Below are 16324 nucleotides of genomic sequence, written 5' to 3' on the forward strand. Positions count from 1 at the left end.
TAAGAAGGTGTTAGTACCATTATACAAGGCACTGGTGAGACCTCATCTGGAATATTGTGTGCAGTTCTGGTCTCCCACATTTAAGAAGGATGAATCCAAACTGGAACAGATACAGAGAAGGGCTACTAGGATGATCCGAGGAATGGAAAACCTGTCTTATGAAAGGAGACTCAATGAGCTTGGCTTGTTTAGCCTAACTAAAAGAAGGCTGAGAGGAGATATGATTGCTCTCTATAAATATATTAGAGGGATAAATACCACGGAAGGAGAAGAATTATTTAAGCTCAGTACCAATGTGGACACAAGAACAAATGGATATAAACTGGCCATCGGGAAGTTTAGACTTGAAATTAGACGAAGGTTTCTAAACCATCAGAGAAGTGAAGTTCTGGAACAGTCTTCCACGGGAAGCAGTGGGGGCAAAAGACATATCTGGCTTCAAGACAAAGCTTGATAAGTTTATGGAGGAGATGATATGATGGGATAGCCTAATTTTAGCAATTAATTGATCTTTGACTACTAGCGGTAGATATGCCCAATGGCCTGTGATGGGATGTTAGATGGGGTGGGATCTGAGTTACTACAGAGAATTCTTTCCTGGGTGTCTGACTGATGAATCTTGCCCACATGCTCAGGATTTGGCTGACCGCCATATTTGGGGTTGGGAAGGAATTTTTCCCCAGGGCAGATTGGTAGAGGCCCTGGGGGGTTTTCGCCTTCCTCTGCAGTGTGGGGCACGGGTCACTTTCTGGAGGATTCTCTGCACCTTGAAGTCTTTAAACCACGATTTGAGGACTTCATAGCTCAGACATAAGTAGGGGTTTTACAGGAGCTGGTGGCCTGTGCTGTGCAGGAGGTCAGACTAGACGATCATAATGGTCCCTTCTGACCTTAAAGTCTATGATTCTGTGACCAATGTTCCTGGATGCAAACAATTTTTTCTATAATTTATTCTTGGAACTTCAATAATATTAATAAACCACTCAAGCTTCAAAATTTTGTGGTTTATGAGGTCAGCTCCCTCAGCGGAATTATAGTCTAAGTGTGTGTGTGTGTGTGTGTAAAATGCAGTAGTTTTATATGAAGCAATATTTCAGTTTCTACATTTTAACAGTGCATCACAAAAAGTTCACTTCATCTCATTCTCACCCAAATGATATGCAAGATATTATTAATAGTAAAATAACAAAAAGTATTCAAAATGTGAATGGGATAGAAAAACATTTACCTGTACACCTATATCAAGGCTGACAGCATGAAAAGCATTCACGAGTATCAAGCAATTGTGCAAACATTGTTCAGGAGTTCCCGGATTAGTATACATATTCACAAAGTGAGTTGAAATCTGTATGGACGATAAAATCAAACTCATTGTATTGTACTGGAGAAAACTAAGTATATATATATTTTTTCATCTTCTCATTATTACATGAATGTTCATATACACCCTGAACTAAATATTCCATCTTAAGTGCATACTCAAGAAAAGAGTATCACTGAAATAATAATTCAAGACTTGCTATATATATATGGCTTCATCTTTTAAAGTTCCTGAAATCTGAAAGTTCCAAAGTGAAAGTGGATAACCACAGTAGTAATAAATACTTAGATTAAGTACTGCTCGTCCAGTTATAAACTGACAACGTTTTTTTAAAATAAAAAGATATGAAAAAAGTTCTTACCAAATATGGGCAATAAGCTGCCACCTGTGCTGCCAATACCAGACCATCTAGAAGATCTCTGTCAAAATTTACTATCCATCTCATAGGTGGTACTTCACCTGTTTGAAACAATATAGCACAGGTTAGAATTATCTTCTCCCTTGACAGGTTTCAGAGTAGCAGGCGTGTTAGTCTGTATCTGCAAAAAGAAAAGGAGTAAGCAAGTGCCACAAGTACTTCTTTTTTTCTCCCTTGAGAGGTTTACCTTAACTTTTCACAGAAAGGATGACTTATGAAATAACTACTAAAGATAAGTTACTCATCTGTACTAAAGTGCTCCAAGTATATTCTCTTCTGTAAATTAATGTTGTTGGGAACATATTGGGTGTGTGCCAGAACCATCCAGGGTACAGAAATGACGACTTGCATACTATGATGCAGCTGAATATTCACCACAAAGGGATTTCCAGTGTAACTATCCCCAGTTCTTTTCAGCCACTTGAAATACAATTAAAAGGACTCAAAAAACAGGAAGAAAGGCAGGTGGGTTGGCATCTTGTTCATTATGTGGGATGTTTAAGATTCATGAAGTCCTTAACTCTATTTGTTTAAGTGCTTGGGTTATAGATGTTTGCGTGCGCGCACACACACACACAGTTTCCTTCCATTCACAGGGGCACTGATATTTATACAAAGCCCCTGAAATGCAAGAAAACACTTGAATACTTTAAAGATAAACCATGTAGGCCATGCCAGTGCAACTTGTTTTGGTTTTTTGTTATTTTGTTTAAACCATTAAATTATTTGGCACTAATTAGTCAACAAGTGTTATGTAAATGAAACTGAACAGTTTCCATTTACGGATGCACAATTAAGCAGACAACTAGTTCTACCTTTGCTTCACATATGCACTCTGATTCCTCAGATAATTGAATCATCTTTGTTTTCCTGGTACTTTTGTGAAAAGTAATCACTCAGTTAAGTTGCCAGTATTTCATAATTGGCAATTATGTTTTCCAGCTTTAATATTTAACACATCAGCGCTTAAAATATTTATCCCCCACTCTTAAAAAGCAAAACTTTAACAAACTAAGGGAACAGTTTAATGATGTAAAATCTTAACCTGACATACTCTTTAAAACCTTTAAAGTAATTATTAACTTATACTTAAACAAAAGGATTTTGGTCAGTGTCTATATATCATTAATTTAAAACAGAGAGCCTTTCAAGTGTTTAGAAAACCACTTGTATTTTGTTAAATTACTGCTACTTTGCTATCCAATTTTCATAATTTATGAAGTACAGTACATGTGCCGGCTTACATTCATTTTAATTGTGTCATTTTTTCATCAGTTACAGTGGGCTCAGAATCCTGCCTCCTCATCACGAAAGCCTTTGTTTTGCTTGCCTAACACAAATCCTTTGAACAAGTCTGGTTCTAGGTTCCTAAATCTAAAGAGCACTGTGGGTATGGCCCCTGGCTTGGCTATCACAGATTGGGCTCATCCCATCTTCCACTGAGCACAATGTCTCTGGCTGTCACTTCACTCCCACCTACTGAGGCCTGTCAGGTTATAACAGCCTGGAAAAGGCATGTTACATGACCAAATATTCAGAAACAACATATAATAAACAGATCCTGTTCAAATGTTTTAGAAATAAGAGGCAATAGAGAGATTACAGTGACTTTTTGAAGAAAGGCATGCTATGAAATAAATAAGAAGTTTATAAAAGCAAATTGCTGAGAACAGCAGAGTGATCTCTAGGGAGCTCCACTACCACCAGCAGGAAGAGAAGAACTCGTAGGTACAGGCAGTAGCGATGGAAATGGTTTCACAAAAGGGAAGCGCACTATCCTTCCTGCTGAAGTCAAATACTTTAGAACTTTTGCTATAGGACTGCCCTTCCAAGAAGCTTCCTACTAGAAGCACAGACCCAAGAGAGGAGGATATCTGTTATAAATGGTACATGCTCCAAAAAGTAAGCATCAGAGCAGGAAAAAAAATACTTTGTGCATCTCAGGAATTCAGGCTACATAAGAGGCTTAATATTGCCTGTCTGAAACATCTAGTTATCCAGTGACTCAGAAGGAGGAATATATCATGAAAGAATTCCTATATGTCCTTACTCACTAAAATAGTCAGACTGCAACCTTCAGCAGAAGATGACTGAAATTCATCATCATGTTCCTATTACGCCTCTGGTGGTCAGGGCAGTGACGGAGTTCCTCTACTCCTGTCTGTTTCTGGCAAATCTTTCAATGGTTTCTCAGGGTGCCCCAGATTTTTTAGCTCAGCTTCCACAACTCTTCGCTATGTTGTTTTCAGGTGGCCTCGTTTTCACTTGCTTTCGAGTGTTCATCTTATTGCTACTCTGGTGATGGAATCAGTTTCCATCCGAAGCACATGACCGATCCATCTCCAACGCCTCCTGGGCAATGATGGTGCTCATATCCTCTTGGCTGCACTGTGTCAATAGATCTTGGTTTGAGATTGTTCTGGGCCAAAAGATACGGAGGATTTTTCTCAGGCAGGTTGTATGGAATGAACACAGTTTGGACATGTCATACTTTCTTTTTGAAATTACAGTACTAAAAAAAAAAAAATGAGCAGTGAATGTTAGGATTTCTACCTTCTTATCTATCAGGCCCTGCCGATCTCAAATCCAAGTCCGTGGGGGGCCTGGGAGCCACCAATACTCCACCTGGAAGCTCATAAACAGCAGCTGGGACAAGGGTCAATGAAGCCCAACTGAGGCACAAGCCCCGCCCGATTGGGAGAGCTCCAAGGCTCCTGACTGGCCCGCAGACGCTAGAGGAGGAAGCCAGAGGAGGGAATAAGAAGTTGTCCATACAGCTAGGCTTCACCCTGCCCTGGACTGCTGGTATGGTGTTTTCCTGCCTGCTAATCCTGACCTCCTGATATCCTCCCTCAGCCTCACCTGCTGCTTCCCAGTTCTGTTGCCTAATCCTGCTGTCTGGTTTTGTTGCCTGAATCTGACCTCCTAGTATCCTGACTCAGCCAGACTCTTGGTAATTGACTCAATCTCTGCCTTCCATTTTTTTCTCTCAATTCTGATCTCCTGGTGTTCCAACCCAGCCCGATTCATGGTAAGTGGCTCCTGGCCTCTGGACCCATAGTCCATACCCAACACTAAGCCCTATGCCAGGTTGCCCACGCCCCAGCCCTGACAGCTTGTATAGACCACTGTAACCCAAAGGAGTGGGCTGAGCATGAGGGGAACGGATCCAGCAGTCCAGCCACTACCTCTGGAAGCACCAGACTCACCCGCCTGGGCCACCCACTTTCAGGCAGCTAATCAAGCCTTGTAGGATCAGATTGTGCAACCGCCCACGGTGAACCACCTACTCCAGAAAAAAGTAGATGAGCTGTGGACAGAAAACACCAAACTTTGGGCATGACTTGAAGCATCCTGCCCTGAACAAGAGCATAAGGTTCCCCTGCCAGAATGTTTTGATGGGCCCCACCAGTGGTTCCAGGATTTCATTTACCAATGTCAATTCCTGTTCCCAATATAACCCCAGGCCTATGCCTTTGATCAGTCCATAAGCCTGGTAGTTAGCCTGCTAAATCACTATACTGGGCCTCCTCACTTCTGGAAAATGACAGTCCAGTACTGTTGAATTGGAATGCTTTCTTCCAATCCATGTCGGTAATATTTAATGATCTGCACTGAGCTCGAACAGCCAAGGCTGCTCTGAGAAAACTCCAGCAGGGGCAGGATATAGTGGCTATCTACATGGTACCCTTCTGCCGTATAACAGCAGAAACTGAATGGAATGAGGTGGCACAACTGTATAGTTTCAGTGGAATCTGTGGGAAGAAATAAAAGAAAAGATGGCCCATGTAGAGATGCCACAACAGCTTGGGCTCTGTGAATCCCTTTGCAACACAGGGTTGCTCCAGACTTGAGACACACTGTTGATGGGTCCCCTCTTTCTTCAGGCCCCCTGACTGAAGAAACCACCCCTCCGGAAGCAGTCATCCCAGGGCACTGTAAGACAATATAATTCAGTGTGATTAATTCCCAGCACTTCCCTCTGATCATTTGAATTCCCTGGCTGACCCATCATGATCCTTTCATCACTAGAAAGTATAAGAAATCAGCTTCCCTTCTGTATTTTATCTACAGCACTGTCAGAGGCTCTGGCACAGGATGGGCACTCCCTGAAGCTACATCGGAACTTCTCCCAAAATACCAGAATTGTGCCGATGTGTTTGAAAAAAAGAATGCAGAAAGTCTCCTAACACATTAGGTCTACGACTGTCCCACAGAACTACAGCTGGGGGCAAAAGTGCCATTTGGGCAGATTTACACCATGTCCAAACCTGAACTGGCTGTGCTCTGTCAATACCTTCAGGAGAATCTGGTCCAAGGATTTATCCACAAATCAACATCACTGGCCAGTGCTCCATTCCTCTTTGTTAGGAAAGGAGACAGTCATCTCCGACTCTGTTAACTACCGTGCCCTGAATCAAGGGTAAGGAATCAGTACTCTCTGCCCCAGATTCCTTAGTTACTGGATCACATGGGGACTCCCCATATATTTACTAAAGTGGCCCTCCCAGGAGACTATAACCTCATGTGCATTAGGGAAGATGATGAATGGAAGACCACCTTCTGAATGCACTGTGGTCATTTTGAACACTTGGTGTTGCAGTTCCGTCTGACCAAAGCCCCCACTACCTTCCAGCAGTTTATAAACAAAGTGTTCCAGGACATTCTGGACCAATATATAGTATTTTATCTAGACAACATCCTGGTCTTCTCAGACAATCCTACAAACTACAAACACTTGTCGTGCTTGAGCGGTTCTTGAGAGTTTACGGCCGCATGGACTCTATGCTAAGCTTGAGAAGTGTGCATTTGATCCTTTATGCTCTGCTCTGGAAAAATGGCCTGTGCCAGTGGTCCCCCACACCTAACATGGATTTGATCAGCTGAATCTCGCCTTTACCACTGCACCCATACTGGCCATCCTGATGCCTCGTGAACCTTTCTGGAAGAAGCTGATGCCTCTAGTCTGAATCAGGGTCAGACTCTCCCAACAATACGGATCCGAACAAAACACTACACCCACATGCCTATTATTCGTGGAAGCTTACTCCCAAACAGAACTAGGAGATCATGGATAAGGAGCTCCAAGCAACTAGGATGGCCTTTGAGGAATGGCAACATTATTTTGAAGTGACTCACCATCCAGTCCAAATATACACTGACACAAACAATGGGAGTATCTGCACAATGCAAAGGTATTAAACCAATGGCACCTCTAGTGGGATCAATTTTTTTTTATGGTTCAACTTCACCATCACATATCACTCTAGAACCAATAACAGCACGGCCAACGCCTTGTCCTGGAGCTTTGCAACTGAACCACATGGACCTAGCCAGGAACTGGCTCACATCCTCAAGCTCCTCAACTTCCTGAATAGTGCTCTGTGCCAGGACCTAGTCACACTGATTCGTTCTGCCTCTGCCTCAGAAATGCTGCCAGACAAAAAAGCTGCCATTGACAGGGAAGCAGACAACACTTGGAAGGGGGTTACATTAGAGAATAACCGCATTAACGTTCCCTCAAGTCAGGCAAGAGTGGTGGCCTTACAGCTATGACATAACTTACCTCTGGGCCATTTTGGTGAAGAGCTCTACCGCCATCAAGACTGTTGTGAGTCCACAGGACTCTGACAGCTTCACAATAAAATTCAATGCTTTAATGACCCAGGATCAGGTTGGAGTGTCTTCAGAATGGAGTATATCACAGGGTTTGTGGTATAGCATCTTAGCTTGAGCACACACATTGCAGGATTGCATGAAGGCCTGTATTATGTGACACGTTCAGGGCCATGAGAAAAGACATCACTGCTGATTGTGGATGATATTTTATAACCTAATTCTGGTGTGAGGCCCTTCTGAGGTTCTAGCCGCACCTCTCCACCTTCTACTACCCTCTGTCCAATGGCCAGATGGAAAGGATCCATCAAATTTTAGAGCAATACCTATAACGTTATATTAACATTCATCAAGATGATTGTTCCTCACTATTACCCAATGTGGCGTTTGCATACAACAATGCACATCACACAAAGAAGGGGAAATCCCCTTCTTTGACAACTATGGGTATCACCCCGGATTCCACTCACATCTATCTATGACCTCTCCTAACCCAAACACCTCAGACTTGGTGCAGAGGATTCATCATATTCAGGAGGAAACAAAGGGCCACTTGGAAAAAGCAAAAAAGTCAACTACAAACGACATGCAGACCCAACATCTTCATTCAGACTCCCCCTATCCAGTGGGACAAACAGTGTGGCTCTCAAAAGAGCACCTCTACACAAAAAGACTGTCACGTAACTTGGACTTCCAGTTCCTTGGACCTTTTCAAATTTGTCGCCAAGTTATTCTGGTCATTGTTGAACTACACCTACCCCGATCTTTCAAGATCCACCTGATATTCCACAAATCCCTCCTGAAACCCTATGCCAAGGATTAATTTCCACACAGGACCCAACCACCTCCCCCATCAGCGTGCATACAAGGCCACAAGAAACGTGTCATGCGTGAGATCTTGGATTCTAAACACCAGCAGGATAAACTTTTATATTTGGTCGACTGGGAAGGCTATGGCCCTGAGGAATGTACATGGGAGCCAGTGGAAAACATTCACACACTCGCTCTAATACAAGCTTTCCATGAGAACCAACCTCAGAAGCCTGGACCCACAGAGCCTGGAAGGCACCCGGAAGAGTGAGGTCAGGTCCCATGAGTCTTGAACCCAGGTCAGAGGGGGTTTTGGGAGTCATCACACTCCAATCCTCCATCTATAAGCTCATAGACAGCAGCAGGGACCAGGCTCCATGAAGCCCAACTGGGGCACAAGTCCCACCCTAATGCTCTGATTGGGCTGCAGCCCTTATTTAAGACAGAAGAGGAAACAGGAAGCTGTCCATACAACTGGGCTTCACCCTGCCACAGACTGCTGGTCTGGTGATTACTTGTTCCTGCCTTCTAGTGCTGACCTCCCGGTATCCTCAACTCAGCCTGATCCTTGCTAACTGCCTCCTGATTCCTGCCCTCCTGTTCCATCACCTGATCCTGACTTCCCAGGAAGTTTATGGGTATCTATAGACTGAGCCTGACTCTTGGTACTGCCTCCTGGTTCCTGTCCTCTGGTTCTGTCACCCGAACGTGATCTCCTGACCATATGGTATCATGACTTGACCTAACTCTTGGTAACTGCCTTCTGGTCCTGCCACCTGAACCTGACCTCCTGGTATCCTGACTCAGCATGACTCTCGATCCCTGCCCTCTGGTTTGTCTCTCAAGCCTGATTTCCTGGCATTCCAACCCGGCCTGATTCCTAGTAATTGACTCCTAGCCCCTAGACCCTCAGCCTGTTCCCAACGCTCACCCCCAGACCAGGCTGCCCATGCCCCAGCTCTCACATTATCGAGCACATATATTGCCATGGTCTTCAGCCAGTAGTCAAGAAAGGTCGGTCTTCTGCTCTCACAAGTTTGATGTTACTGTGGAACACAACTATCAAGGGAATTCAGTCTTCTGCAGAAAAATGCATTCCATTTGGTAGCTTGGCTCAGTGACACTAAGCGTTTTAAAGATGAAAAACAGTATCTTGAAATATATCTGATAATCTATGAACAGCCAGCGTAATGAGCAGAGCACCAGAGTGAGATGAAAGTCGCTGTGTTTTGAATATGCTGTGTTTATGCACTCATTTCCCAGTACAGCCAGTTTCAGTAATATAGCGTGGAAGTCAGCAGGCACAGATCATTTTAGTCAAGTCATTGCCCAAAAGCAAAGGGCATAAGAGTCTAGAAGCAATAGAACTGAGAAGAACACTTCACTGTAATATTACTATTTAAGGGTGGAACACTTCCCCGGTACCATGAGAAGCTCTGAATCTTCAAAATGTTTTCCTTTCATCAACATCTGCCTTGCTTGACTTTAGATTCAATCAGATGCTTCATCCACTCGCTTATCTCAGGCAGCCACAGGGACAGTCAGTTACAGAACCATCAGCACTGAGGATGAGCACATTATGGAGCTGATAATATGTGAACCATGATATGTCATGATTTTCCCCAGTGGCTTCACTAGGAGAAGATCTGGGGATTATTTTTCCAGGAAGGATAGCATACATCATTATCACATTTGCAAAGAAACCCCTTCCAAAAAATTCAGACAAAATTTAATTGAGAATCATCACATTTACACTGAATGGATGTACTGACTCCCAATCAAAAGCTCAGATGGAACAGTAATTCTGCAGATATTACAATTACTGTATTATGTTTCAGATTCAAGAAACAAAGAAGATTTCACCAAGAGCTAATTATTTAGATGTTAAAAGTCCACATCAAGTCTTGTAGTAACACAAAGTAAATATATTAACAAGCCATCTCAAATAAAAAGCAATGACCTGGGGACAGTTATTTAAAATACTTTGCTCTCATAAAGCAATCTACAAAACACAATTATCTCTAACTAAATGTGTGTGTGTCAAGGAAGAATTTTGCAGTTACTTCAAACATTATTAATACACACCCAGAATTAGACTCTTCATGTTAAATTATAATAGCCTGCATGCATTTATAATATTTGGAAATTGCTTCCATCAAAACAGTTAAGTAACTTGATTGTAAACTATACAGTTTTATTTCTGGAGAACAGGTGCCCTTTCAGACAGATTTACGTAAAAACATTTTACCTATACATTTTCACCACAGTGAAAGAAATACTTCATTCATTACAGAAATGTCAGTTAGAATTTCAAGATTATGTTTTGCTAACTTCAGAAGTACAAGATTACCAGGGAACAATCTAGCCTTCCATTAATGATCCAAAACTGCTTTTGAAGCACAGATCAAAAATAATTATTTAGAAGACAATTTTGTACAGACATTCTTATCTGTTGGATAAGTGTCATGTCTTAAGAGGTTGTCATTGTGTAGAGAAAAAGTGCTCTGTAGAAAAAAGTACTTACTTAATGTTCATGCAGCAAGAAAAAGCCTAAGGATATGATTCAGGGTGCTATAAAGGACAGAAATACTGTACATGTAAGATCAAACTTATGACCTGCCACTTTGGTATGCTTCTCAGCGACAGTCAGTTCAAAAGCTTCCCTTTTAATTTTATGATCATGTTCAGCAATGTGAGAATAAAGATGCAGTTTAGTCTAATTTATTTGATACTAAAGTCGTTGCACTACTCTGCGCAGCATAAGACACAGATTGTCCTGTGATTTTTTTTTAAATCGCTACAACAGTCTGCTGTATAGAAAAACAAAAACCCAAAATCCATGGAAAAGGGAAAAAAGGACAGTAGGAAAGTAATTAGCCTATTAATAATTAACCACATTATAAAAAAATTCAAAATACGACAAACGACCCTACTACACACTAGAACAAAAAATGTTTACATTTCATATATCTTTTGTACATATATAGAACAGGAACACTTCAGTGGCTGGAATATTTATTTTGTTTATCACTGTATACAAGTTATTTACATATATTTCAGTATATATGCACAGAGAATGCGAGTGGATGCTGTGCAAGCTTACCCATAGCGCTATGAAAATGTACCTAAGTCCTAATCTGTAACACCAACAGCTACTCTAGCACGGGCCTTCTCCAGTATTATGGTTTTGTTTCAGTGTGGACATCTAGCAAGTTGAGGTTAACAGAAGATCAAAAAATATTTTTTAGGTGATTTAAGCTATAACTAAGACCCAGGTTTCAAGAACTGAAAGGCCATTGGAGTAAGCTGTAAAACCTACTGCCATCACCACCGACTACTGTATTTGATCAGAGCATGCTGTCTCTGTCCTTCATATATTTTAATTGTTTATGTCTGCAACTGAATTAATTTACATGTCCAGCTTCCCAACATTCAGATCTAATCAGATAGTTAGGGATCGAAATAAGTGCAACTGTGGGCACAAACAGTATCCACAACATTGAATTTGAGATCAAAGCCTGGCTAAAAGTCAGGACCAAAAGTTAAATCTTACTCTTGCATCCCATGCTTCTATTTTTTCCCCTCAAAGAATGACTATAGTTCAAGAATGGGATGAAACTTTTGTTGTTTTGGTTTTGTCTCACTTCCATGTTTGAACAGTCAACTCCCAACAGTTTACAGTTAGAACTAGAGCTGGTCAAAAAACAAAAATTTCTCCCACAAGAACTTGCAAATGAAAAATCTTTGCTTGAAATTTTTATTCAAAATTATCTTTTTCTTAAGAAAAAATCAAACCCATTCAAAATTAAAAAATTAGTTTCATTTTGACTTAAAAGGAAATTTTGAGTTTTTTCCTTAATTTAAAAAACAATGAAAATAATATTAAGTTGTAACTAAATGAAAATTGTCATTCTGAGTAGACATGAAGTGTAGTTTCAGCTTTTATTCATTTTGAATGGTTGATTCCAAATTAAAGCTTTCTTTTAGACCCTTTTTATTGGAAAAAATTAAATTTTATCAGGGTTAACTTTTTCCTACCAAAAAGAGAAAAGATTGATTAGACTGTATTTTTCAGCAGGAAAACCTTCCACTCAAAAAAATTGAACCAGTTCTACTCACAACATTTAAGAAGTCTGTCCAATCTGGTCATGAGAAGGCACCAACTGTCAGGTTGTTTACAGCAACTGCATCACATGGTTTTTAATAAATGTAATGTTTCCATGATCAAGTAATTTTGATATAGTGTTCCCGTCAATCCACTTTATTCCAGATTATCTCTCTGACTTCTACAATTAATTTTTTCTCTTTTTGTCAAATTTTATATCACTAACAGGCCTAGAAGACAGCTAACAATTCTGCTTCTACTTGTAGCCCAGCCTGTGCTTCCTCCCCTGCATCCATGTTTTTTAATCAATTCTGCAAGTTATACCTTCTAGTGTTTTTAGTTATCCCCACATGTGTATTACCCCTTGGCTTTCTTATACCTACAACATCTTCACATATATGGCTAGGCTAAGGAAATCCATGAACATGAATGCTTTGGTTAAAAGTTACATTATATGTTAATCTTATTTAAATTTTATAAATATATTTTAAGATTAACAGTATGTCTCACTTAGTTTCATGGAATCCACTCTAAAATTAGAATATTATAAAGTAAGATAAAACATTTGATCATGTTTTCCCATTTAAAAACGTTTACAAGTACACTTTTTGTATTGGAAACAGTTAATAGTTCTAATATCAAGCAATTTACTTACTCTAAAATACTTGGGAATAAACGAATTAGCCACAGAACAAAACGTAAAAGTAGTTATCTTTTCTAATTGTAATTACAGCTCTGGCATTAAAGCCTCATGCTAGCTGCTCTGATATAATTAAACTTTCTAAACATAATTACTCAGTTTCAGTGCTGATAAACAATGGAAATCAGAAGTCACGAACAGGACATTTATTTTTTTGATCAAGCATACATTTTAGCTTTTCAAACATTGATTACATCGAGGGGGGTCTTTCAATTAAAATACTAATGAGTATTTAAGCAGAGATTCTCAACCTTTCAAGTACCAGAGGTCATTCTGGAAACTCCACAAAAGCCCAGTAACTACACCCACTTTTCACACAAATATGTATCAGATCTGATCATAGATAAGGCTAAGCTTTTGTCATGAATATTTTTAGTTAAAGTAATGGACCAGTCATGGGCAATAAACAGGGCTGGCTTTACCATGAGGCAAACTGAGGCGTCCGCCTCAGGTGTCAGACTGTAGGGGAGCGCCACTAGGACCCAGTGTGGTAGAAAAATTGTGTCTGCTGCTGTTGCATATGCATGCACAGAGATGGTGGAGTGCTGTGCTGGAGGAAGGAGAGCACAAAAGACATGACATAGGCAGGCAGGAGAAAAGGTGAGAGGGAATAAGAGAAAGCAGCAGGAGCTGCAGGGAGAGAGAGGAGGAGGAGCCTCTTATGTACCTCTCTAGCACCCCCAGGAGCCTGGACTGATTAATACCAGCTTCTCAGGGAGCTTCCTATTTCCTGCTGCTTCCCTGAACCCACTTGAGGAGAACAGGCGGCCAACTGACATAGTAGTAGGAGCCGTCTTACCCGGCCCCTGAGCTCCGGCAAGGGATGCTAGCCCCCGACCCCTCCCGTGCTGTCTCCCTCCTGCACAGCGGCCTGCCACTCCTGCCGGACAGCATGGCAGCATCGCTGGCTCCGGCATGGTAAGGGGGCGGGGGGCAGGGAGCGTCAGGGGGCAGTCAAGGGACAGTCAAGGGACAGGGGTGGTTGGATGGGGCTGAGATTCTGGGGGGGCGGTCAGGGAATGGGGAGCAGGGGAGGTTGGATAGGGGTGAGGTCCCAGGGCGCGGTTAGGGGGCAGGGGTGTGGATAGGGGTTGGGACAGTCAGGGGACAGGGAGAAGCGGCAGTTGGATACGGGGTAGGGTCCCGGGAGGGGGTGGTCAGGGGACGGGAAGTGGAAGGGGGCGGAAGGGGGTAAGGGCCAAGCTTTTTGGGAAGACACAGCCTTCCCTACCCGGCCCTCCATACCATTTCACAACCCCGATGTGGCCCTCGGGCCAAAAAATTTGCCCACCCCTGCAATAGAACATGAGCTGGCCCAGACTGTGGACCTTCAGGAAGCAGTTCAAATCTTTGCAACCAAGAAGGCACAGAAAGCACCACTTTGATTATTCAAATAGATAAAAATGCCAGTGTTTAATATGCAGACAAGAAAAGTTACATTTGCTGTTCAGATGTCTGAAAGTTAAGTGTTACTTAACATTTTTGAACAAGGCATTTTAAGTGGTTAGTTCTCCTTTATTGGGGTCGGTAGCAGAGCAGTACCATGAGAGGAGCAGAACAGAAAGATGGCAGAATTGACACCTTTCAAAGTTTTGGGCCAAATGAGGGGACATGGGGGTGTCATTTGAGCTCCCCGCCTCAGGTGCCAAAATGCTATGGGCCGGCCCTGGCAATAAACAAAAAATTCATGTAATCCCGTGACCTGTCCTTGACTTGCACTAAAATACCCTTGACAAATGGGGAGGTGGGCTCAGCAGCCACTCCTACAGGTCCCTCACCACTGCAGTCAATGGGAGCTCCAGGGTCGCCCGCTGCAGTGGGGAGTGGGAGCTACAGAGTCCTCCTGCCCATAGGGTTGGGCAGATGTGGGGTGGTCCCCACCCTGGCTAGGCAGCTGCAGGGTCCACCGGCCACCCGCCACGGCTGGCTGCGAGCTCCAACCCGGGGCAGAAAATGTCACAGAGGTCAATGGAAGTCACGGATTTGTAGCCTTAATCATAGATAAGCACACAGTCACAATTCTTTACCATAAACATGGAATATCAAAATATATTCAGAGTTGTGTGGAAGGAATATTAAGAGAAACACTGCTATTACTTGTGTCAATACGAACATTCGTGCTACTTCTCTTAAAGCAGAGTGACTTTATCTTTGAAGTTATCATGTTATATGGAAATCAGATTTGAGTCTGTTCAGATTCATAATTAAAAATTCCACTCACAAATAATTACGTCCAAAATGGCTTGCAAAAATAGTACCCCTCTTATGCAATTCTGGGTCTTTGTCATTTGGCAAGCATCACTCAGCCAAAATCACTAGTATGCTATGGCTGCTTTGCCCCTTTATCCAGTTAAGCTAGATTTACAGCTATTTTGCAACACAAAGCAGTAAAGTCCTTTCCTCCTGATTCCTCCTGCCTTTTGCACCTCACTAAATTCCCCCTCTTTCCTGTCCTCTACATTCCCATGCACCCACAGCCCTTTCTCCCTCCTGCATCCCCCAGCATGCATACAAATGCATACACACCAGTTTTCTCTTCCCTCCTGCCCCCATCAAGAGAAGACCCAGTGTAACAGATTTTGAGAAGAAATATTTAGATTTATTGTCTTTGCCATTTTTTTTACAAAGAGAGTTTATCTATTGCATAATAATATCATCTCCTTCAGAGAAACTTACAAGCAAATTTTCCTCTTCCAAACTGGACACCATCTCCCACTGACCTCAGTGGCACTGAGGTCATAATTTGATGCCCTCTTTCAAAAAAGCCTGTACTTCCAATTGTTCCCAATAAAAATGAAGTCCAGGAAGACGTTGGCCCCCTATTCTGTCAGAAAACAGAGAGGACACTCAATCCCAGTGAGAACTAGGCGGGATGGATTCCCTGTTCAGAATGGCCTATGGTTTCAGTCCCAGTGAGAACAGTATGCGCTATTTTGAAAGAGAGCAGGCCTGCAAGAAATTCTCTGTGGAATAATATTATTCTTTAGTCTCTGCTGGAGAAACTTTCATTCATGAAAAACAATTGGGAACATGACCATTAATCTTACATTTTAAAATAGTTCAAATTTAGGCTAGGTACATATTTCAGTGATTAAACTATATGACAAGTTTGACACCTCAATGTTATCCTGTTAAAACCAGAGAAAAGAAAAGAAAGTCTGGCAGCAGGCACTAAATTTCTTATAAGACTCATTTTTATTTAATTTGAAATCCTAAACTAGTTAATGAATGTACTTGTAAATTCTCAGAAAAAAACGTTCTGCACTCAAAGAGTAGTGCTGTAATTTTGGGGCGGATATACTATACAGGTTTGAATCCTTGCTTTCAATGCAAAACAACTCAACTTTAACTATG

The 16324-nt window shown here is 41.9% G+C and overlaps 1 protein-coding gene across 1 annotated transcript in view; it reads right to left on the reverse strand.

Annotated features, from left to right (window-relative positions):
* Positions 1 to 16324, reverse strand: part of CFAP47 (cilia and flagella associated protein 47) — a 627152-nt gene that overhangs the window by 445038 nt on the left and 165790 nt on the right. Inside the window, exons 34-35 of the mRNA XM_077807214.1 lie at positions 1683 to 1780; positions 1229 to 1345 (exon numbers count right to left, since the gene is read on the reverse strand). Coding sequence (XP_077663340.1) covers positions 1229 to 1345; positions 1683 to 1780 — 215 coding nt within the window. The remainder of the gene's footprint in view (positions 1 to 1228; positions 1346 to 1682; positions 1781 to 16324) is intronic.

Source organism: Eretmochelys imbricata, chromosome 1 (genome assembly GCF_965152235.1).
Source record: "Eretmochelys imbricata isolate rEreImb1 chromosome 1, rEreImb1.hap1, whole genome shotgun sequence".
Classification (NCBI taxonomy): Eukaryota; Metazoa; Chordata; order Testudines; family Cheloniidae; genus Eretmochelys; species Eretmochelys imbricata.